The sequence below is a fragment of the Pleurodeles waltl genome, chromosome 5 (assembly GCF_031143425.1).
Source record: "Pleurodeles waltl isolate 20211129_DDA chromosome 5, aPleWal1.hap1.20221129, whole genome shotgun sequence".
In the NCBI taxonomy this organism is placed as follows: domain Eukaryota; kingdom Metazoa; phylum Chordata; class Amphibia; order Caudata; family Salamandridae; genus Pleurodeles; species Pleurodeles waltl.
Window position 1 is genome coordinate 298,359,264 of NC_090444.1, and position 22,217 is coordinate 298,381,480.

The 22,217-nt window shown below is 46.6% G+C and overlaps 1 protein-coding gene across 2 annotated transcripts in view; it reads right to left on the bottom strand.

Annotated features, from left to right (window-relative positions):
* FBXO11 (F-box protein 11) overlaps positions 1–22,217 on the bottom strand; it is a 608,024-nt gene that overhangs the window by 263,997 nt on the left and 321,810 nt on the right. For both annotated transcript variants that reach the window (XM_069234039.1, XM_069234040.1), the window contains exons 13-14: positions 7,245–7,330; positions 7,069–7,163 (exon numbers count right to left, since the gene is read on the bottom strand). In XM_069234039.1, coding sequence (XP_069090140.1) covers positions 7,069–7,163; positions 7,245–7,330 — 181 coding nt within the window. The remainder of the gene's footprint in view (positions 1–7,068; positions 7,164–7,244; positions 7,331–22,217) is intronic.

A 22,217-nucleotide genomic window follows, 5' to 3' on the forward strand; every position in this document is an offset into this window, starting at 1 on the left:
GCAACAGACATGAAGAGGAAAAAGAAGGAGAAATTAAAAAAATTCTCCTCATTATGCCTGCTCTGGGGAGGCATAAGGTTTTGGCACTGCTCCAGTTTACGTGATTTTGTAAAACGGGGGTAGCGTCAAAATCCACTGGTGTTGCTTGGGAACCCCCACCACAACGCCCATGGAACCTCTCCTTGACACAAAGTAAGGCAATGCAGTGGCTTGCGCTGCCTTGCCTTACTCCATATCTATGAGGCCATTCAAAACCACATAGGGTGGCTTTGTGTCACCTCATACGTATGACTGGGAGGCTTGTGCTGCTGAAACGTCAAAAAAGTGATGCTCCAGCAGCGCAAGCCTCTCATAAATAAACCCAACAATATTTTTTTTGTTTTTAAGTCTTTCCCCGTCAGGTAGCTACACATAAAATAACAGCCAGCTTAAATGAAAAATTAATAAAAGAAAGTTGTTACTCAGCTGGAAATGCACTGTAGTGCATTAGGAAACCTCTATTAGTTAATGCACCGCAGTGGTTGTGTGTAACCAGAGAGGGATAGAATTAAATCTTGGTTGGTGCAGTTGAGAATAGTGACATGTATGTTTAGTGCCACAAGGTCACAGCCAGTGACAGAAAGCACTGTGAATATGTAAGGCCTTATTTTTTACGTGTTACACGCAGTATAAGATAGACCACTACAAAAAGGTTTAAGATAAAACTGTGCTTCCAAAATGTAGATTTAAGTAATACCAGAGCATATGCAATACCTATTTTTTAATAGTTGTCCCTTCAACACCTTCAGGTGAAGTAAGTGCTGTATTACTACAATTAAAAGCACACACACTTCTTAACTCTTCGCACTACCCCTAAAAAAGAATAAAATGTTTGTTATCAAAAAGCGTTGAGTGATTTGATAAGCTCTCAAGCATCCTTTACAGTTGCAGATTACCCCTTACATTTGCAGATAAGCTTGCAGAGCACATTTGCATTTCATTCAAGAAGCAGGTGCCCTGGTGTGAAGGCCTCCTTAGCTGTCTCTGCACCCTGATATGAAGGTCACAGCACAGGAGACTCAATAAATCAAAGTTCACCTGAGGCATTTTAACAATCGGCTGGGGGAATGTCCAACCCCCTTTCCAGGACTCCACGCCCCCCCCAGGGGTCACGACCCCCAGATTGAAGACCTCTGCTGTATATTAAGATTGTTGAGATGGGCTCCCCAACATGTCATTGATGCATCAGTGGTGATTATGGTCTGTGGCACAAGTTCCTGAAATGGCCGTAAGAGAGTTGTAAGTTTGGCGGTCCAGCAACACTAGATCGTGAAGTGGACCATGTGTCTGAGACCACTGTTGCAAGAGACACTGTTGTAGGGGTCTCATGTTTAGAAGTGCATTTAGTACTATTGCTATGCATGATGCCATCATTCCCAACAGTTTCATGATAAACTTTACTGTGCAAATTTTATTGTATTATATTTGAGAAAGGAGATTGTGGAAAGCTTGAATTCTTTGTGGGTTTGGGTACGCTAATGCTGACCGAGTATTCAGAATGGCTCCCAGATACGGTTGTATTTGCTTTGGTTGGAGAGGAGATTTTTGGTAATTGATTGTAAACCCTAAATTGTGAAGGGTATTGATTGTGTATTGTGTGTGTTGTTGATAAGTTTGAATAGTGCTGGCTTTTATGAGTCACTCGTCCAGATAGGGAAATTCATGTATATGTTGCTGTAGGAAGTTGGCTCTGTATGTGCTATTTCAAAGTAAGGAATAACATGCACAGAATCCAAGGGTTCCCCTTAGAGGTAAAATAGTGGTAAAAATAGATAATACTAATGCTCTATTTTGTGGTAGTGTGGTCGAGCAGTAGGCTTATCCAAGGAGTAGTGTTAAGCATTTGTTGTACATACACATAGACAATAAATGAGGTACACACACTCTGAGACAAATCCAGCCAATAGGTTTTGTATAGAAAAATATATTTTCTTAGTTTATTTTAAGAACCACAGGTTCAAATTTAACATGTAATATCTTGTTTGAAAGGTATTGCAGGTAAGTACATTAGGAACTTTGAATCATTTCAATTGCATGTATACTTTTCAAGTTATTCACAAATAGCTATTTTAAAAGTGGACACTTAGTGCAATTTTCACAGTTCCTGGGGGAGGTAAGTTTTTGTTAGTTTTACCAGGTAAGTAAGATACTTACAGGGTTCAGTTCTTGGTCCAAGGTAGCCCACCGTTGGGGGTTCAGAGCAACCCCAAAGTTACCACACCAGCAGCTCAGGGCCGGACAGGTGCAGAGTTCAAAGTGGTGCCCAAAACGCATAGGCTTCAATGGAGAGAAGGGGGTGCCCCGGTTCCAGTCTGCCAGCAGGTAAGTACCCGCGTCTTCGGAGGGCAGGGTTTTGTAGGGCCCCGGGGGGGACACAAGCCCACACAGAAATTTCACCCTCAGCGGCGCGGGGGCGGCCGGGTGCAGTGTTAGAACAAGCGTCGGGTTCGCAATGGAAGTCAATGAGAGATCAAGGGATCTCTTCAGCGCTGCAGGCAGGCAAGGGGGGGCTTCCTCGGGGAAACCTCCACTTGGGCAAGGGAGAGGGACTCCTGGGGGTCACTTCTGCAGTGAAAGTCCGGTCCTTCAGGTCCTGGGGGCTGCGGGTGCAGGGTCTTTTCCAGGCGTCGGGACTTAGGTTTCAGAGAGTCGCGGTCAGGGGAAGCCTCGGGATTCCCTCTGCAGGCGGCGCTGTGGGGGCTCAGGGGGGACAGGTTTTGGTACTCACAGTCGTAGAGTAGTCCGGGGGTCCTCCCTGAGGTGTTGGTTCTCCACCAGCCGAGTCGGGGTCGCCGGGTGCAGTGTTGCAAGTCTCACGCTTCTTGCGGGGAGATTGCAGGGGTCTTTAAAGCTGCTCCTTTGGATAAAGGTGCAGTCTTTTTGGAGCAGGTCCGCTGTCCTCTGGAGTTTCTTGTCGTCGTCGAAGCAGGGCAGTCCTCAGAGGATTCAGAGGTCGCTGGTCCCTTTGGAAGGCGTCGCTGGAGCAGAGTTCTTTGGAAGGCAGGAGACAGGCCGGTGAGTTTCTGGAGCCAAGGCAGTTGTTGTCTTCTGGTCTTCCTCTGCAGGGGTTTTCAGCTAGGCAGTCCTTCTTCTTGTAGTTGCAGGAATCTAATTTCTAGGTTCAGGGAGAGCCCTTAAATACTAAATTTAAGGGCGTGTTTAGGTCTGGGGGGTTAGTAGCCAATGGCTACTAGCCCTGAGGGTGAGTACACCCTCTTTGTGCCTCCTCCCAAGGGGAGGGGGTCACATCCCTAATCCTATTGGGGGAATCCTCCATCTGCAAGATGGAGGATTTCTAAAAGTTAGAGTCACCTCAGCTCAGGACACCTTAGGGGCTGTCCTGACTGGCCAGTGACGACTCCTTGTTATTTTCATTATTTTCTCCGGCCTTGCCGCCAAAAGTGGGGGCCGGAGGGGGCGGGCAACTCCACTAGCTGGAGTGTCCTGCGGTGCTGTGACAAAGGGGTGAGCCTTTGAGGCTCACCGCCAGGTGTTACAGCTCCTGCCTGGGGGAGGTGTTAGCATCTCCACCCAGTGCAGGCTTTGTTACTGGCCTCAGAGTGACAAAGGCACTCTCCCCATGGGGCCAGCAACATGTCTCTAGTGTGGCAGGCTGCTGGAACCAGTCAGCCTACACAGATAGTTGGTTAAAGTTTCAGGGGGCACCTCTAAGGTGCCCTCTGTGGTGTATTTTACAATAAAATGTACACTGGCATCAGTGTGCATTTATTGTGCTGAGAAGTTTGATACCAAACTTCCCAGTTTTCAGTGTAGCCATTATGGTGCTGTGGAGTTCGTGTAAAACAGACTCCCAGACCATATACTCTTATGGCTACCCTGCACTTACAATGTCTAAGGTTTTGCTTAGACACTGTAGGGGCACAGTGCTCATGCACTGGTACCCTCACCTATGGTATAGTGCACCCTGCCTTAGGGCTGTAAGGCCTGCTAGAGGGGTGTCTTACCTATACTGCATAGGCAGTGAGAGGCTGGCATGGCACCCTGAGGGGAGTGCCATGTCGACTTACTCATTTTGTTCTCACTAGCACACACAAGCTGGTAAGCAGTGTGTCTGTGCTGAGTGAGGGGTCTCTAGGGTGGCATAATACATGCTGCAGCCCTTAGAGACCTTCCCTGGCATCAGGGCCCTTGGTACCAGTTACAAGGGACTTATCTGGGTGCCAGGGTGTGCCAATTGTGGAATCAAAAGTACAGGTTAGGGAAAGAACACTGGTGCTGGGGCCTGGTTAGCAGGCCTCAGCACACTTTCAATTCAAAACATAGCATCAGCAAAGGCAAAAAGTCAGGGGGTAACCATGCCAAGGAGGCATTTCCTTACAGTTGCCTTTTGAAGTATACTGAAGCTACTGCTTGGCATTTGGTGAATTCGCTTGGTGCTGTTACTCCAAACGGTAGCACTTTGACTTGTTAGTGCTTGCCTGCTATGACAAATCTTAGGTATTTGCGATGAGCTGGATGTATGTGAATACTGAAGTAAGCATCTTTTAGATCTAAAGCGGTCATGTAGTCCTGTTTTTGTAATAGGGGAATGACATCCAGAAGAGTGACCATATGGAAATGCTCTGAGAGAATGTACTGATTGAGAGATCTAGGATTGGTCTGAGAGTACCATCCTTTTTTGGTGTAAGGAAGTATAGAGAATATACTCCTGTCCCTTGTGGAGGTATAGGTGCCATCTGTATTGCACCTTTGAGTAGAAGTGATTCTACTTCTTGTTTTAACAATTTGAGGTGTTCTAGAGAAAGCCTGTGGGAGCGAGGGGGAATGTTTGATGAAGTAGAGATTAGTTCTAGGCAATAACCATTCTGGATAATTGACAATACCCATTGATCTGATGTAATTTTGTGCCATTGTTAGTAGAAATTTTGCAGTCTTCCTCCCACAGGAGATGTATACTGTGTGGGGATGCGTACAGACTCACTGTTTGGATGAGGTGGAAGCACCCCTTGTGGTGGTGGATTTGCCACTATCTCTCAAGTTGTTTCCTTTGTAGGATCCTCTGAAAGACTCTGGTGTAATATTGTTGTTGCTACTTTGTTGGGACGTGGAGGGCTCTGATGTGATGGTTTAAAACCACCTATGAACTGTGGCCTACAAAAAGTACCCCAAACAGGTTTTGCATAAAAGGCACCTATAGCCTTAGCTGTTTCAGAGTCCTTTTTAAATTTTTCTATGGTGGTATCCACCTCTGGTCCCAACAGCCTGTTATATCTCAGGTTTGAATCCTAAAGTACGCAACCATGCATGCCTTCTGATGATAACACTATTGTTAATACCCCTGGTTGCGGTGTCTGTTGCATCTAGGGTGGATCTAATTTGGTTGTTGGAGATGGCCTGTCCCTCAGTAACTATTTGCTGTGCTCTTTTTTGGTGGTCTGGTGGGATATATTGTAGGAACTCCTCAATTTCATCCCAGTGGGCTCTATCATATATGGCTAAAAGAGCCTGGGAATTGGCAATTCTCCATTGATTTGCAGTTTGAGATGACACTCTTCCCTGCTGTATCAAACTTGTGGCTTTCTTTATGGGGGAGGAGCAACCCCGGTGGACTGACTATTTACCCTCTTTCTTGCTGCACTAACAACCGAATCAGGTGGCAACTGTGTGATAGAGTGGATCTGATGGTGCAGCCTTGTATTTTTTGTCCACCCTTGGTGTAAGTACCCTAGCCTTCACTGGCTATTTAAAAATGTTATCTGCATGCTTAAGCATGCCTGGGAGCATTGGCAGGCATCGATACTCCTTGTGCGGACAGGATAGTGTGTTAAATAAAAAAGATCTGAGTGAAACTGCACATTGTGATATGCAGCTACCCTAGCCATGCCCTGATTATAGGCAGTGGTGTCTTCAGGTGGAGATGCCCTAGTGGGGTATAAATCAGGATCATTAGATGGAATAGGGTCTGTGTCATACAAATCCCAAGGGTCTACATTGTAAGGAGTGCCACCCAACTGATCCCCATGTGAAGAAACAGGGGATTGTGGAGAAATTTGTGTAGGGGAGGGTGGTGGAGAAGTGGGACGCAAAGGAGAATGTGGTGGTGAAGGCTGACGTACTGCCTTTGGTTTCTCCTTGTGCTTGAATATTTTTGCAGGGGATGGCCCAGTTTCTAAAGTCTTTTGGAAAGATAATTTCCTCTTAGTTGTAGAAAGAGGAGAAGCAGTAATCCTACCAGTATCTTTATGGATTTTGCGCTGTTTATCATCCATCAGTTCAAGTATGGGCCTTATTTCTGAAGATTCCTCTGCAGCATATTTCTTCCAAACAGGTTTTAGCTTCGAAAGTTTGGAGACCAAGTGCTTTAACCGGGCCGAGAATGTTCACTCTGAAATAGATGGTAGGTTTTTTAGCTCCAAAATGGATGTTGGGTGTTTCGGCCCAGAAGTGGAAACCTCCACTCTTCAAGTCAATCCCGCAACAGGTGTTGAGCGCTGTTTGGTCTACGCTGAATGCATCTTGGTCTTTTTAGGTGCCGAACCCAAGGATTGGACTTTGAGATGTATCTTTCGGGTCAGACCATGGCCGGAAAGCAGTGGTCGACCCAAGACTATTTGTGATGTCTTTTTGGATGTTTTTTGGTGATGGTAAGAGGCTGGCGCACTCACGTACTGCGCTGCTGGCAATTGGCTGTCCCCATTGGAGTCTTGGTCAGAATCAGAATCTGCAATGGAAACTGCAGTCTGCGCTTGCTCCAAAAATGTAGGGTGTCTGTTCCGACGACTCGGATGCCATGTCTAACCGACGCGCTCATAGAGCCCCATACATTTGGCGTATTCTTTTAGCTATGCATCTCACTGTGATCTGGCCCCACCACTCACTTCTTCCATATTATAAAGATGCATGGACCTAAATTAAGCATTTTGCATTCCTCAAATATACTGTGTAGTAACAAGATGTGGTCCACAGATTTCAGGAAATAAAGTACAAATTATCAGATTAGAGTTAGTAGATTTCTTGTTTTGAAAAAGAAAGCCTGTACTGATTTAGGAGCTGGAGTTTTAAACTCACCACATAAATGCCACCATGTTGTCCATCATGTATTTTGTTGTGTCGGACGATAGGACAACTATTTGTTCGAATCTGTATTCCTGCAAGCGCATTACCTAATAAGATAAGATAGGTTTTTGAGCATGCTTAGCGCACATTAGTAAAAAACAAGAAAAAATATTTTAACATTAAGTTACCATATATGTCATTTCCTTCAATAAGTCCTCTTCCATCGCCAAAGATATAAACTCCACCTTGATTACCATTGAAAATTGCATTGCCCCTTAGTGAAAAAGGAAGACAAATATGTTAATCTTAACACAAAAAAGAACAGTTTCACGTTTAAAACATTCTTCTGCACCATTATTTCACTGAGTACAGGCACCAAACAAGGCCTAAGAAGCCAACCTTAAATATATATATGTATATATATGTAAAACAAAAAAGAAATTGTTGTGCAGGTTGTCAATTCAAAGCTTAGATTTCAAAGTCAGATGAAGTTGCATAGGGAGCGAGTATGACTGGTTCCAAATTCATCAGTGCCCTTTTTGATGCCTGGTGGCACCTAAGCAGCTTTGGGGTGTGGAAGATGCAATGTCATCCATGACGTGACAGGACTACTTTGTAAAGTCCCACCCAAGCCAGAAAGGTCAGGTCTATTTCATTCCCACCCAACAGAGCCGAGGTTGAAAGAGGGGGAGCTGTACAAAAACAAACAAGTAATCACAAATATCAATTTTCAGAGCAAAAAGAGGACAATGAAAACTTTCAAGGAAGATTAAGCAACCACCACAGCGAATGTCCCAGAAGGAAAAACGTTTTCTTCTATTAGTAATGTATTCCTATAGATTCCTCACCTTACATTCCCAAAGCAGTAGCCACTGAGGAGACGTTTCTGAGAATCAACATCTTTTTACACAAGAGATATTGAAGGACCAATTGATCAAACTGACTCCAGAACGGCATCCAATTTGAGGCAGTTATTTTAACACTACATTGTTTAACAGAAATAGACCGACGGCTGCTTATAAAACTGCATGTTCAACTCCTATTTCCAATCAGGACATAATGGCCACATACATTTGTAACTTGGGAGAACAATATTACATTAGCTTAAACTTCAACACCAATATCAAATACCTCAGGGTACTAGAAAACACCCTGCTTAAGTGAGCATACAAGGGGAAACAAAGCTGCCAGATACCCATTCACCTTGCCTATATGGCATTTTCATAAGCATGGAAAAGAGCAAATAGCAATACTGTTTTTGTCGTAAGACAGTTTGGGTGATCATTACATGTCAGGAGACTTTCCAGAGGGTGAACAATTTTGCGTTTCACTGCATCCTTTCGCCAAATAATGCTCCTCTTCCAACTCCTTTATGCCTTTAGGTGCAATTAAGGAACATGATTCGAAGGCCAAGGGGTAATAATAGGCCAGAGACTCCAAATGCAAAGGTCATGTGGGTTCCACAACAATATCTTGCACCATCTGCAGAAGGTTTTAAACCCTGAAATCTTATAAGACATTTGACTTTGTCTCTGTCGGAAAGTTGAATAATTTCTTTATTGAAACCTCACATACACCAATGTCATCACATTTAGTGGGCCAAGTCGATGTTATAGCTGCATGGCACCACCTAGTGTTGCAGGGGAGCTACTGCTTGGGGGAAAAAACAATATCCACACCATGACAAATCTGCAGGAAGATCATTTAATCAGAATGACACCTTTTCATACCAGAGCCCAATAAGTAACAACATAAGGAGGGGTGATTTTGTTTATCATGCCAACCATCTTTGATTTTACAAAGGTACCTGCCACCCCTTGGAAGGAGAACGAGGTTTAGAATATCTATCCTAATGGTAGAAGGCTAGAAAAATGTGACTCGCTTCAAAAGGGTGTTGTGCAGCAAAGGTATCTTTTATAAAGTCACATGCCCAACCTTCATGGTTTCTTTGGTAGTACATGTTATACAGGACGCACTTGGATCCTTAACAGGGGAGGTTATGTAGTAAAGTACTACTGAAGGACGGAAATGGGTGGTGTAAAGAAATGGCTCCCTGTTGCAGTTACCCCCCACTTTTTGCCTGATACTGATGCTGACTTGACTGAGAAGAGTGCTGGGACCCTGCTAACCAGGCCCCAGCACCAGTGTTCCTTCACCTAAAATGTACCATTGTATCCACAATTGGCACACCCTGGCATTCAGATAAGTCCCTTGTAACTGGTACTTCTAGTACCAAGGGCCCTGATGCCAAGGAAGGTCTCTAAGGGCTGCAGCATGTCTTATGCCACCCTAGAGACCCCTCACTCAGCACAGACACACTGCTTACAAGCCTGTGTGTGCTAGTGAGAACAAAATGAGTAAGTCGACATGGCACTCCCCTCAGGGTGCCATGCCAGCCTCTCACTGCCTATGCAGTATAGGTAAGACACCCCTCTAGCAGGCCTTACAGCCCTAAGGCAGGGTGCACTATACCATAGGTGAGGGTACCAGTGCATGAGCATGGTACCCCTACAGTGTCTAAACAAAACCTTAGACATTGTAAGTGCAGGGTAGCCATAAGAGTATATGGTCTGGGAGTCTGTCAAACACGAACTCCACAGCACCATAATGGCTACACTGAAAACTGGGAAGTTTGGTATCAAACTTCTCAGCACAATAAATGCACACTGATGCCAGTGTACATTTTATTGCAAAACACACCCCAGAGGGCACCTTAGAGGTGCCCCCTGAAACTTACCCGACTGTCTGTGTAGGCTGACTAGTTCCAGCAGCCTGCCACACCAGAGACATGTTGCTGGCCCCATGGGGAGAGTGCCTTTGTCACTCTGAGGCCAGTGACAAAGCCTGCACTGGGTGGAGATGCTAACACCTCCCCCAGGCAGGAGCTGTGACACCTGGCGGTGAGCCTCAAAGGCTCACCCCTTTGTCACAGCCCAGCAGGGCACTCCAGCTTAGTGGAGTTGCCCGCCCCCTCCGGCCACGGCCCCCACTTTTGGCGGCAAGGCTGGAGGGAACAAAGAAAGCTACAAGGAGGAGTCCCTGGCCAGTCAGGACAGCCCCTAAGGTGTCCTGAGCTGAGGTGACTCTGACTTTTAGAAATCCTCCATCTTGCAGATGGAGGATTCCCCCAATAGGGTTAGGATTGTGACCCCCTCCCCTTGGGAGGAGGCACAAAGAGGGTGTACCCACCCTCAGGGCTAGTAGCCATTGGCTACTAACCCCCCAGACCTAAACACGCCCTTAAATTTAGTATTTAAGGGCTACCCTGAACCCTAGAAAATTAGATTCCTGCAACTACAAGAAGAAGGACTGCCCAGCTGAAAACCCCTGCAGCGGAAGACCAGAAGACGACAACTGCCTTGGCTCCAGAAACTCACCGGCCTGTCTCCTGCCTTCCAAAGATCCTGCTCCAGCGACGCCTTCCAAAGGGAACAGCGACCTCGACATCCTCCGAGGACTGCCCCTGCTTCGAAAAGACAAGAAACTCCCGAGGACAGCGGACCTGCTCCAAGAAAAGCTGCAACTTTGTTTCCAGCAACTTTAAAGAACCCTGCAAGCTCCCCGCAAGAAGCGTGAGACTTGCAACACTGCACCCGGCGACCCCGACTCGGCTGGTGGCGATCCAACACCTCAGGAGGGACCCCAGGACTACTCTGATACTGTGAGTACCAAAACCTGTCCCCCCTGAGCCCCCACAGCGCCGCCTGCAGAGGGGAATCCCGAGGCTTCCCCTGACCGCGACTCTTTGAACCTAAAGTCCCGACGCCTGGGAGAGACCCTGCACCCGCAGCCCCCAGGACCTGAAGGACCGGACTTTCACTGGAGAAGTGACCCCCAGGAGTCCCTCTCCCTTGCCCAAGTGGAGGTTTCCCCGAGGAATCCCCCCCTTGCCTGCCTGCAGCGCTGAAGAGATCCCGAGATCTCTCAGACTAACATTGCGAACCCGACGCTTGTTTCTACACTGCACCCGGCCGCCCCCGCGCCGCTGAGGGTGAAATTTCTGTGTGGACTTGCGTCCCCCCCGGTGCCCTACAAAACCCCCCTGGTCTGCCCTCCGAAGACGCGGGTACTTACCTGCAAGCAGACCGGAACCGGGGCACCCCCTTCTCTCCATTCTAGCCTATGTGTTTTGGGCACCACTTTGAACTCTGCACCTGACCGGCCCTGAGCTGCTGGTGTGGTGACTTTGGGGTTGCTCTGAACCCCCAACGGTGGGCTACCTTGGACCAAGAACTAAGCCCTGTAAGTGTCTTACTTACCTGGTTAACCTAACAAATACTTACCTCCCCTAGGAACTGTGAAAATTGCACTAAGTGTCCACTTTTAAAACAGCTATTTGTGAATAACTTGAAAAGTATACATGCAATTTTGATGATTTGAAGTTCCTAAAGTACTTACCTGCAATACCTTTCGAATGAGATATTACATGTAGAATTTGAACCTGTGGTTCTTAAAATAAACTAAGAAAAGATATTTTTCTATACAAAAACCTATTGGCTGGATTTGTCTCTGAGTGTGTGTACCTCATTTATTGTCTATGTGTATGTACAACAAATGCTTAACACTACTCCTTGGATAAGCCTACTGCTCGACCACACTACCACAAAATAGAGCATTAGTATTATCTCTTTTTGCCACTATCTTACCTCTAAGGGGAACCCTTGGACTCTGTGCATGCTATTCCTTACTTTGAAATAGCACATACAGAGCCAACTTCCTACAGGTGGGTAAAAGTGGGCTCAGTTGAGTGTAAACGATCTCCTATGCAAGGACTTAAAATGTTCCAGGTTTATTTTACTAAAGGGTGCCAAGTATGGCTGGGAGAATATTCAGGCATCACATTAATCTATAAAATATACCAATGCTGGTGAATCACCTAAACAGGCAAGTAAGATATTCTTCTAAAGCACAGGACCTTTTACATGAAGCTATATGAATAGAGGAACCAAGCAGTAAACAAAAAGGAGGTAAGCAAAGAGCTGTTCTTTTAGCAAAACAGGTTCTTTAGCACCACTTTACACTATGACTGTAGTGGCCTTAGCGTCTGCAGCTAAGGTCCAGGACTACTTCAGATGGCTACCCTGCAGACTTCTACCAGCAGTGTATTGACCACTATAAGGAAATGGGTTCTATTACATGATGTGATTGTGCAACCTCACAGTGTAATACACTTATCAACCCCTTTAGGTCCAATAGGATTAGTCTGCAAACTCCTCAGTTCACCCTGTGTAGCTGTGGTACTGAGCAGCAAGGATTACACGGAGGAACACGTGTTAAGCATTTAAACAGCACCAAAACAACTAAAGAAATCAACATAACACACACGAAATCTGACACCAATTTAGAAAAAAAAAACTGCATTTTCATAGTATTTTAGACACTAGAAAGAAAAAGATCCACCAGAGGCTTATAGAGAGATACATTTTACAACCAATAATATATCATTACAATGTCGCTCAACCACAAACAAATCTTTGCAAAGTCAACAAACTAGGCACTTCAAAACTTTTTCAAAGAAAACTTAATAAGTGTCAATGCGGTCAGTTAGAAGTACTTGTTTCGACCAGCTCTGGCAAGGAGCTAGCCAGGGGGACCAGCAAGGTCCTCAAGAACAGTTACTTTCAAAGAAGAAGTAGCCTTTCAGCAGTTCCAGATACTTTTTCCACTTTGCAATAGATTCCTATTGAGTGGTGCTGATGCAAGGGATGAAAGATGCTGAATATGTTCCAAGGATGCTGTGGAGGAGAAAGGGTCGACGGGGTCTTCCTGCATGGATTCTGGAGTCCATAAGGATGGTAAGCGAGTTCAGGTTGCAAGGTTAATGTCCCACGAAGTCCTCTCCGGTCTAGCCGAAGTCCAGTTGCCACTGGACTACCAGTCGCCCATTGTCACTGCCACAGGCCAATCGGCCAATCTCCCACATCAAATAATCATAAGGGCCTAGCTCACATCTGCCATCTTCTCACCCAACTGCAGCGGCGATCACTCAGACTGATTCAGCTGGACCCAACTACAGGGGCTTACATTTCCACCTTTGCTGAATTGCTCCTCCGTTGTTCCACATCCAGACTCCAATGGGAGACTAAGCGTACCAACCATTTTCCCCTGAGTGTCAACATCCAGTCCAACTACGTGTGCCCAGCCCAATTCAACATTAGAGCGTTTCAGTTGGGGGTCCCCTCTTCCTCCCACTAATCGTGGTGTGAAGGGACCCCAAACAACAAAAACTGCTATTTGAAAAACCAAGACTCAAGGACTCTCCAGAGATTGTGGCTATGATGGAGTTGGGTGCTACTAGGGGTCGTGACGTCGGACATGTGTGCATCACTGACACCATTATGGCAGAACTGCATGCTGGATTCAGTGCAATAGATGGCAGATTTAACACCCTTGCCGGCTACCTTGACTGCATAGAGAGGCAGCTAGACCGTCAGAATACGCAACTGGACAGTGCGGAGGAAAGCATTTCCAGCCTAGAAGATGGTGCCACTACAACTACTACACGCCTTGAGAAGCTGGAGCATCTCCTGAAATCAGTAGCCACCTAGAATAAGGACCTTAAAGCACAGGCCAGTCAATCCCAGAATTGCCACCCCAGTGGTGTCCACTATTACGATTTTATACCTTTATTTGTTTTCAGGGCTTCTTCAAGGGATTCTCTGACGGGGAGGGGCGGGGGGTGTAGGGGGAGGTGTGTGTGTGTGTGTGCGTGCGTGTGTGTAGTGGGGGGGGGGAGGGGCAGGGAGTGTGTGCACCCATTGAAGGGTGTCGTTTGGTTGTTCGTTCTTTTTGTTATGTTACATCCTTCCACAGTAAGGCTCACTGCGCATACACTTTTTTGCCACACTAATCCACAGTGATGCCACAAGGCGTATAAGGAGTTGATGGCAGAATTCACCTTCCTTTCATGGAACATCAGGGGCCTCGATAATCCCCGCAAGGGTAAATAGGTGTTGCAATACCTATCTCGACACGGCGCGCAGGAAGGCTTCCTGCAAGGGAGACGCCTCCCCGCTGGGAATTCCCACATCTTCACCTCCACCTCGGGCCCACACTGCTGCTTCTTTTGCTACGTTAGTACTGGGCGCCTGCATACTAATCCCAAAAAGCCTCCCCCTTTCATCCTACCACCAGGCTGAAAGCAGTAAATACATATTGGTTACAGGAACCATAATGGGACATCAGATACTCTTGGCCAATATTTATGCCCCCAACGTTGTTACCCTAAGTTCTTACAAACTCTTATCTCTTATGACTAAAATGGGGCGTATGGACTGTGTGTGTTGGGGGGGGGGGGGGGGGGGGGGGGGGGGGGGGGGGTCTTAATCTAATCATTGATCCTCTACATGACACCATCACTACTGCACAAGAGGGTAAGCCATGATCACTCTGCATCCTCTATGACCTCTCATACATACCTACTATGAGATGCCTGGCGCCTTAGACACATCTACTGCGGCATACACACACTATTCATGACCCAAGCAATACTTGGTTGTAGGAAGCTGCCTAAGGTACTTACACCTCATACCAGGTCCAGGTATTCCTGGAGGTAGCTGTGGATGGCTAGCCAAGGTTTATCTAGGAGACATGCAAAGCTCATGCAATACCACTGAAGTCACAAAGCACTTACACACATGAAAGAAAAACACTCAGTTGTGTGCCAAAATGAAAATGTCACTTACCCAGTGTACATCTGTTCGTGGCATTAGTCGCTGCAGATTCACATGTTGTGCATAGTCCGCCGTCTGGTGTTGGGTCGGAGTGTTACAAGTTGTTTTTGTTCGAAGAAGTCTTTTCGAGTCCCGAGACAGAGGGACTCCTCCTCCTTTGTTCCATTGCGCATGGGCGTCGACTCCATGTTAGATTGTTTTCCCCGCAGAGGGTGAGGTAGGAGTTGTGTATGTTAGTAATAGTGCCCATGCAATGGAATGAATAAGTATGTACCAACTAAGGTTTAAGTAATATATTTACAAATGTACAAATGTTGAAGATAACTTCCAAACGGCTACAGGCTCCCGGGGAGGCGGGTGGGCACATGTGAATCTGCAGCGACTAATGCCACGAACAGATGTACACTGGGTAAGTGACATTTTCAGTTCGGTGGCATGTGTAGCTGCAGATACACATGTTGTGCATAGACTAGTAAGCAGTTATCTCCCCAAAAGCGGTGGCTCAGCCTGTAGGAGTGGAAGTAGTCTGAAATAAAGTTCTTAGTACGGCTTGACCTACTGTGGCTTGTTGTGCGGATAGCACGTCTACACAGTAGTGCTTAGTAAATGTGTGAGGCGTAGACCATGTGGCTGCCTTACATATCTCGTTCATTGGAATGTTTCCTAGGAAGGCCATGGTAGTACCTTTCTTTCTGGTTGAATGTGCCCCTGGTGTAATGGGCAGTTCTCTCTTTGCTTTAAGGTAGCAGGTTTGGATGCACTTAACTATCCATCTGGCTATACCCTGTTTTGATATTGGGTTTCCTGTATGAGGCTTTTGAAATGCAATAAACAGTTGTTTTGTTTTCCTAATTTCTTTTGTTCTGTCAATGTAGTACATTAGTGCTCTTCTGATGTCTAATGTATGTAGTGCCCTTTCAGCTACTGAGTCTGGCTGTGGAAAGAACACTGGTAGTTCTACCGTTTGATTTAAGTGGAACGGCGAAATAACTTTTGGTAAAAATTTTGGATTGGTTCTTAGGACTACTTTATTTTTGTGTATTTGAATAAAAGGTTCTTGTATAGTAAACGCCTGAATTTCACTTACTCTTCTTAGAGATGTGATGGCAATGAGAAATACAACCTTCCACGTTAAGAATTGCATTTCGCATGAGTGCATGGGTTCAAAAGGTGGGCCCATGAGTCTTGTTAAGACGATGTTGAGGTTCCATGAAGGAACAGGTGGTGTTCTTGGTGGTATAATTCTTTTTAGGCCTTCCATAAACGCTTTAATGACAGGTATCCTAAATAGTGAAGTTGAATGGGTAATCTGCAGGTATGCAGATATTGCTGCGAGGTGTATCTTTATGGAAGAGAAGGCTAGATTTGATTTCTGTAAATGTAGTAAGTATCCCACTACATCCTTTGGAGATGCATGTAATGGTTGAACTTGATTATTATGGCAGTAGCAAACAAATCTTTTCCATTTGCTAGCATAGCAGTGTCTAGTGGATGGTCTTCTAGCTTGTTTTATGACTTCCATACATTCTTGGGTGAGGTTTAAATGTCCGAATTCTAGGATCTCAGGAGCCAGATTGCTAGATTCAGCGATGCTGGGTTTGGATGCCTGATCTGTTGTTTGTGTTGTGTTAACAGATCTGGTCTGTTGGGCAACCTGACATGGGGTACTACTGACAGGTCTAGTAGTGGAGTGTACCAAGGTTGTCTTGCCCATGTTGGTGCTATTAGTATGAGTTTGAGTTTGTTTTGACTCAATTTGTTTACTAGATATGGAAGGAGAGGAAGAGGGGGGAAAAGCGTACGCAAATATCCCTGACCAGTTCATCCATAGAGCATTGCCTTGAGACTGCCTGTGTGGGTACCTGGATGCGAAGTTTTGGCATTTTGCGTTCTCCTTTGTTGCAAATAGGTCTATTTGAGGTGTCCCCCAAATTTTGAAGTAAGTGTTTAGAATTTGGGGGTGAATCTCCCATTCGTGGACCTGTTGGTGATCTCGAGAGAGATTGTCTGCTAGTTGATTTTGGATCCCTGGAATAAATTGTGCTATTAGGCGAATGTGATTGTGAATTGCCCATTGCCATATCTTTTGTGCCAGGAGGCACAGCTGTGTCGAGTGTGTTCCCCCCTGTTTGTTTAGATAATACATTGTTGTCATGTTGTCTGTTTTGACAAGAATGTATTTGTGGGTTATGATGGGTTGAAATGCTTTCAACGCTAGGAATACTGCTAACAATTCGAGGTGATTTATATGCAGTTTTGTTTGATGTACGTCCCATTGTCCTTGGATGCTGTGTTGATTGAGGTGTGCTCCCCATCCTGTCATGGAAGCATCTGTTGTTATCACGTATTGTGGCACTGGGTCTTGGAAAGGCCGCCCTTTGTTTAAATTTATACTGTTCCACCATAGAAGCGAGATGTATGTTTGGCGGTCTATCAACACCAGATCTAGAAGGTGACCCTGTGCATGTGACCACTGTGATGCTAGGCACTGTTGTAAGGGCCTCATGTGCAGTCTTGCGTTTGGGACAATGGCTATGCATGAGGACATCATGCCTAGGAGTTTTAATACCGTCTTTGCCTGTATCTTTTGTGTTGGATACATGGCTTGTATAACCTTGTGAAAATTTTGAACCCTTTGTGGACTTGGAGTGGCTATTCCCTTTGTTGTGTTGATTGTCGCTCCTAAGTATTGCTGTGTTTTGCACGGCAGAATGTGAGATTTTGTGTAGTTGATGGACAAACCGAGTTTGTAGAGGGTTTGTATGACATAATCTGTGTGTTGTGAACACTTTGTTAGGGAGTTGGTCTTGATTAGCCAATCGTCTAGGTACGGGAATACGTGTATTTGCTGCCTTCTGATGTGTGCAGCTACTACTGCTAGGCATTTTGTGAATACTCTTGGTGCGGTTGTTATACCGAACGGCAACACTTTGAATTGGTAATGTATTCCCTTGAATACGAACCTTAGGTATTTCCTGTGCGAGGGATGTATCGGTATGTGGAAATACGCGTCCTTTAGATCTAAGGTTGTCATGTAGTCTTGTTGCGTGACCATGTGAAAGTGTTCTGATTTGATGTAGGTGTTTAGTGTTCTGAGATCTAGGATTGGTGTAAAGAAATGGCTCCCTGTTGCAGTTACCCCCCACTTTTTGCCTGATACTGATGCTGACTTGACTGAGAAGTGTGCTGGGACCCTGCTAACCAGGCCCCAGCACCAGTGTTCTTTCACCTAAAATATACTTTTGATTCCACAATTGGCACACCCTGGCATCCAGATAAGTCCCTTGTAACTGGTACCCCTGGTACCAAGGGCCCTGATGCCAGGGAAGGTCTCTAAGGGCTGCAGCATATCTTATGCCACCCTGGGGACCCCTCACTCAGCACAGACACACTGCTTGCCAGCTTGTGTGTGCTGATGAGAACAAAACGAGTAAGTCGACATGGCACTCCCCTCAGGGTGCCATGCCAACCTCACACTGCCTATGCAGTATAGATAAGTCACCCCTCTAGTAGGCCTTACAGCCCTAAGGCAGGGTGCACTATACCATAGGTGAGGGCACCAGTGCATGAGCACTATGCCCCTACAGTGTCTAAGCAAAACCTTAGACATTGTAAGTGCAGGGTAGCCATAAGAGTATATGGTCTGGGAGTCTGTCAAAAACGAACTCCACAGCTCCATAATGGCTACACTGAATACTGGGAAGTTTAGTATCAAACTTCTCAGAATAATAAACCCACACTGATACCAGTGTTGGATTTATTAAAAAATGCACACAGAGAGAATCTTAGAGATGCCCCCTGTATTTTACCCAATTGTTCAGTGCAGGACTGACTGGTCTGTGCCAGCCTGCTGCTGAGAGACGAGTGTCTGACCTCATGCGGTGAGAGCCTTTGTGCTCTCTGAGGACAGAAACAAAGCCTGCTCTGGGTGGAGGTGCTTCACACCTCCCCCCTGCAGGAACTGTAACACCTAGCAGTGAGCTTCAAAGGCTCAAGCTTCGTGTTACAATGCCCCAGGGCACTCCAGCTAGTGGAGATGCCCGGCCCCTGGACACAGCCCCCACTTTTGGCGGCAAGTCCAGGAGAGATAATAAGAAAAACAAGGAGGAGTCACTGGCCAGTCAGGACAGCCCCTAAGGTGTCCTGAGCTGAGGTGACTAACTTTTAGAAATCCTCCATCTTGTAGAAGGAGGATTCCCCCAAAAGGGATAGGAATGTGACCCCCCTCCCCTTGGGAGGAGGCACAAAGAGGGTGTACCCACCCTCAGGGATAGTAGCCATTGGCTACTAACCCCCCAGACCTAAACACGCCCTTAAATTTAGTATTTAAGGGCTCCCCTGAACCTAAGAATTTAGATTCCTGCAACTTACCGAAGAAGAAGACTGCTGAGCTGAAAACCCCTGCAGAAGAAGAAAGAAGACACCAACTGCTTTGGCCCCAGTCCTACCGGCCTGTCTCCTACCTTCTAAAGAACCCTGCTCCAGCGACGCTTTCTCCAGGACCAGCGACCTCTGAATCCTCAGAGGACTGCCCTGCTTCCAAGAGACCAAGAAACTCCTGAGGACAGCGGTACGGCTCCAAAAAGACTGCAACTTTGTTTCGAAGGAGCAGATTTAAAGACCCCTGCAACTCCCCGCAAGAAGCGTGAGACTTGCAACACTGCACCCGGCGACCCCGACTCGACTGGTGGAGAACCAACACCTCAGGGAGGACCCTCCGGCGACTCCGAGTCCGTGAGTAACCAAAGTTGTCCCCCCTGAGCCCCCACAGCGACGCCTGCAGAGGGAATCCCGAGGCTCACCCTGACCGCGACTGCCTGAACTCCATTTCCCGACAGCTGGAAAGGACCCTGCACCCGCAGCCCCCAGCACCTAAAGAAACGGAACTCCTGTGCAGGAGTGACCCACAGGAGGCCCTCTCCCTTGCCCAGGTGGTGGCTACCCCGAGGAGCCCCCCCCTTGCCTGCCTGCACCGCGGAAGAGATCCCTTGATCTCTCATTGAAAACCATTGTAAACCCGACGCGTGTTTGCACACTGCACCCGGCCGCCCCCGTGCTGCTGAGGGTGTACTTTCTGTGCTAACTTGTGTCCCCCCCCCGGTGCCCTACAAAACCCCCCTGGTCTGCCCTCCGAAGACGCGGGTACTTACCTGCTGGCAGACTGGAACCGGGCCACCCCCTTCTCCATTGAAGCCTATGCGTTTTGGGCACCACTTTGAACTCTGCACCTGACCGGCCCTGAGCTGCTGGTGTGGTAACTTTGGGGTTGCTCTGAACCCCCAACGGTGGGCTACCTTGGACCCAAACCTGAGACTTGTAAGTGATTTACTTACCTGACACAACTAACAAAAACTTACCTCCCCCAGGAACTGTGAAAATTGCACTAAGTGTCCACTTTTAAAACAGCTTATTGTGTTTTATGTGAAAAGTATACATGCTAATGTAATGATTCAAAGTTCCTAAAGTACTTACCTGCAATACCTTTCAAATGAGATATTACATGTAGAATTTGAACCTGTGGTTCTTAAAATAAACTAAGAAAATATAATGTACAACAAATGCTTAACACTACTCCTTTGATAAGCCTACTGCTCGACCACACTACCACAAAATAGAGCATTAGTATTATCTCTTTTTCCCACTATCTTACCTCTAAGGGGAACCCTTGGACTCTGTGCATACTATTCCTTACTTTGAAATAGTGCATACAGAGCCAACTTCCTACAATTGGTCTCAGTGTTTTGTCCTTTTTTGGTATTAGAAAGTACAGTGAGTAAACTCCTGTGTTTACTTGTGTACATGGTACCAATTCTATTGCGTCCTTTTGTAGTAATGCTTGAACTTCTAGTTCTAGAAGGTCTAAATGTTGTTTTAACATATTCTGTGTTTTTGGTGGGACATTTGGAGGGAGTTGGAGAAATTCTATGCAATAACCATGTCGGATAATTGCTAAGACCCAAGTGTCTGTTGTTACCTCCTCCCAGGATTTGTAAAACTGACTTAGTCTTCCCCCCACTGGTGTTGTGTGAAGGGGTTGAGTGACTTGTGAGTCACTGTTTGGTTGTAGGGGTTTTTGGACTTCGAAATTTTCCCCGGTTTCTAGGGAATTGTCCTCCTCTGTACTGGCCCCAAAAGCCTCCCCTTTGGTACTGTCCCTGGTAGGTAGACGGTGTTGATTGTGAGGTGCTGGCTTGTGTGGCTTGACCCCGAAACCCCCCTCTGAAAGTTGTTTTGCGGAAGGTGCCGAAAGTGCCTCTGCCCTGCGGGGAATAGAGTGCGCCCATGACCTTGGCTGTGTCAGTGTCCTTTTTCAATTTCTCAATTGCCGTGTCCACCTCAGGTCCAAACAATTGCTGTTCATTGAACGGCATATTGAGCACCGCTTGCTGTATTTCCGGTTTAAAGCCAGATGTGCGCAACCATGCGTGCCTTCTTATGGTTACTGCGGTATTTATTGTTCTTGCAGCTGTGTCCGCTGCGTCCATAGAGGAGCGTATTTGGTTATTGGAGATGTTTTGTCCCTCCTCAACAACTTGTTTTGCCCGTTTTTGAAATTCTTTGGGCAGATGCTTGATGAGATGCTGCATCTCGTCCCAATGGGCTCTATCATATCGCGCTAGGAGCGCCTGAGAGTTCGCGATGCGCCACTGGTTTGCAGCTTTTACTGCGACCCTTTTCCCAGCTGCGTCGAACTTGCGGCTCTCTTTATCCGGAGGTGGTGCCTCGTCTGATGTGTGCGAGTTGGCTCTCTTGCGAGCTGCCCCTACCACGACTGAATCTGGTGGCAGCTGTGAGGTGATAAAAGTAGGGTCCGTGGGCGGTGCTTTATATTTTTTCTCCACCCTTGGAGTTATCGCTCTACTCTTGACCGGTTCTTTGAAGATCTGCTTTGCGTGCCTTAGCATTCCTGGAAGCATAGGCAGGCTTTGGTAGGTGCTATGGGTGGAGGAGAGGGTGTTGAAAAGGAAGTCATCCTCGACAGGTTCTGCGTGCAACGACACGTTATGGAACTCTGCTGCCCTAGCTACCACCTGTGCATACGCTGTGCTGTCCTCAGGTGGCGAGGGCTTGGTAGGGTACGACTCCGGACTATTGTCTGATACTGGGGCGTCGTATAGGTCCCAAGCGTCTTGGTCATCTTGGCTCATGGTGGTATGAGCCGGTGAATGTGACGGAGTCTGTGCCGGTGATGTGTGAGTTACAGGTGGAGGAGAGGATGGCGGAGTTACCTTCTTCACCATTTTTTGTGGTGTTTGTTCTTGAGTTTGGAACTCAAGTCTCCTTTTTCTCCTGATTGGGGGAAGAGTGCTGATTTTCCCTGTCCCACTTTGTATGAAGATCCGCTTTTGTGTGTGGTCTACATCAGTGGTCTGTAACTCTTCTTCAAATCTGTGTTTGCGCATTTGAGAGGACAGTGATTGTTCCTCTGTATATGAGCTGGCAGTTGGTTCGGTTGCTGGTCGTTTTGGCACCAAAACTGTCTCTGCT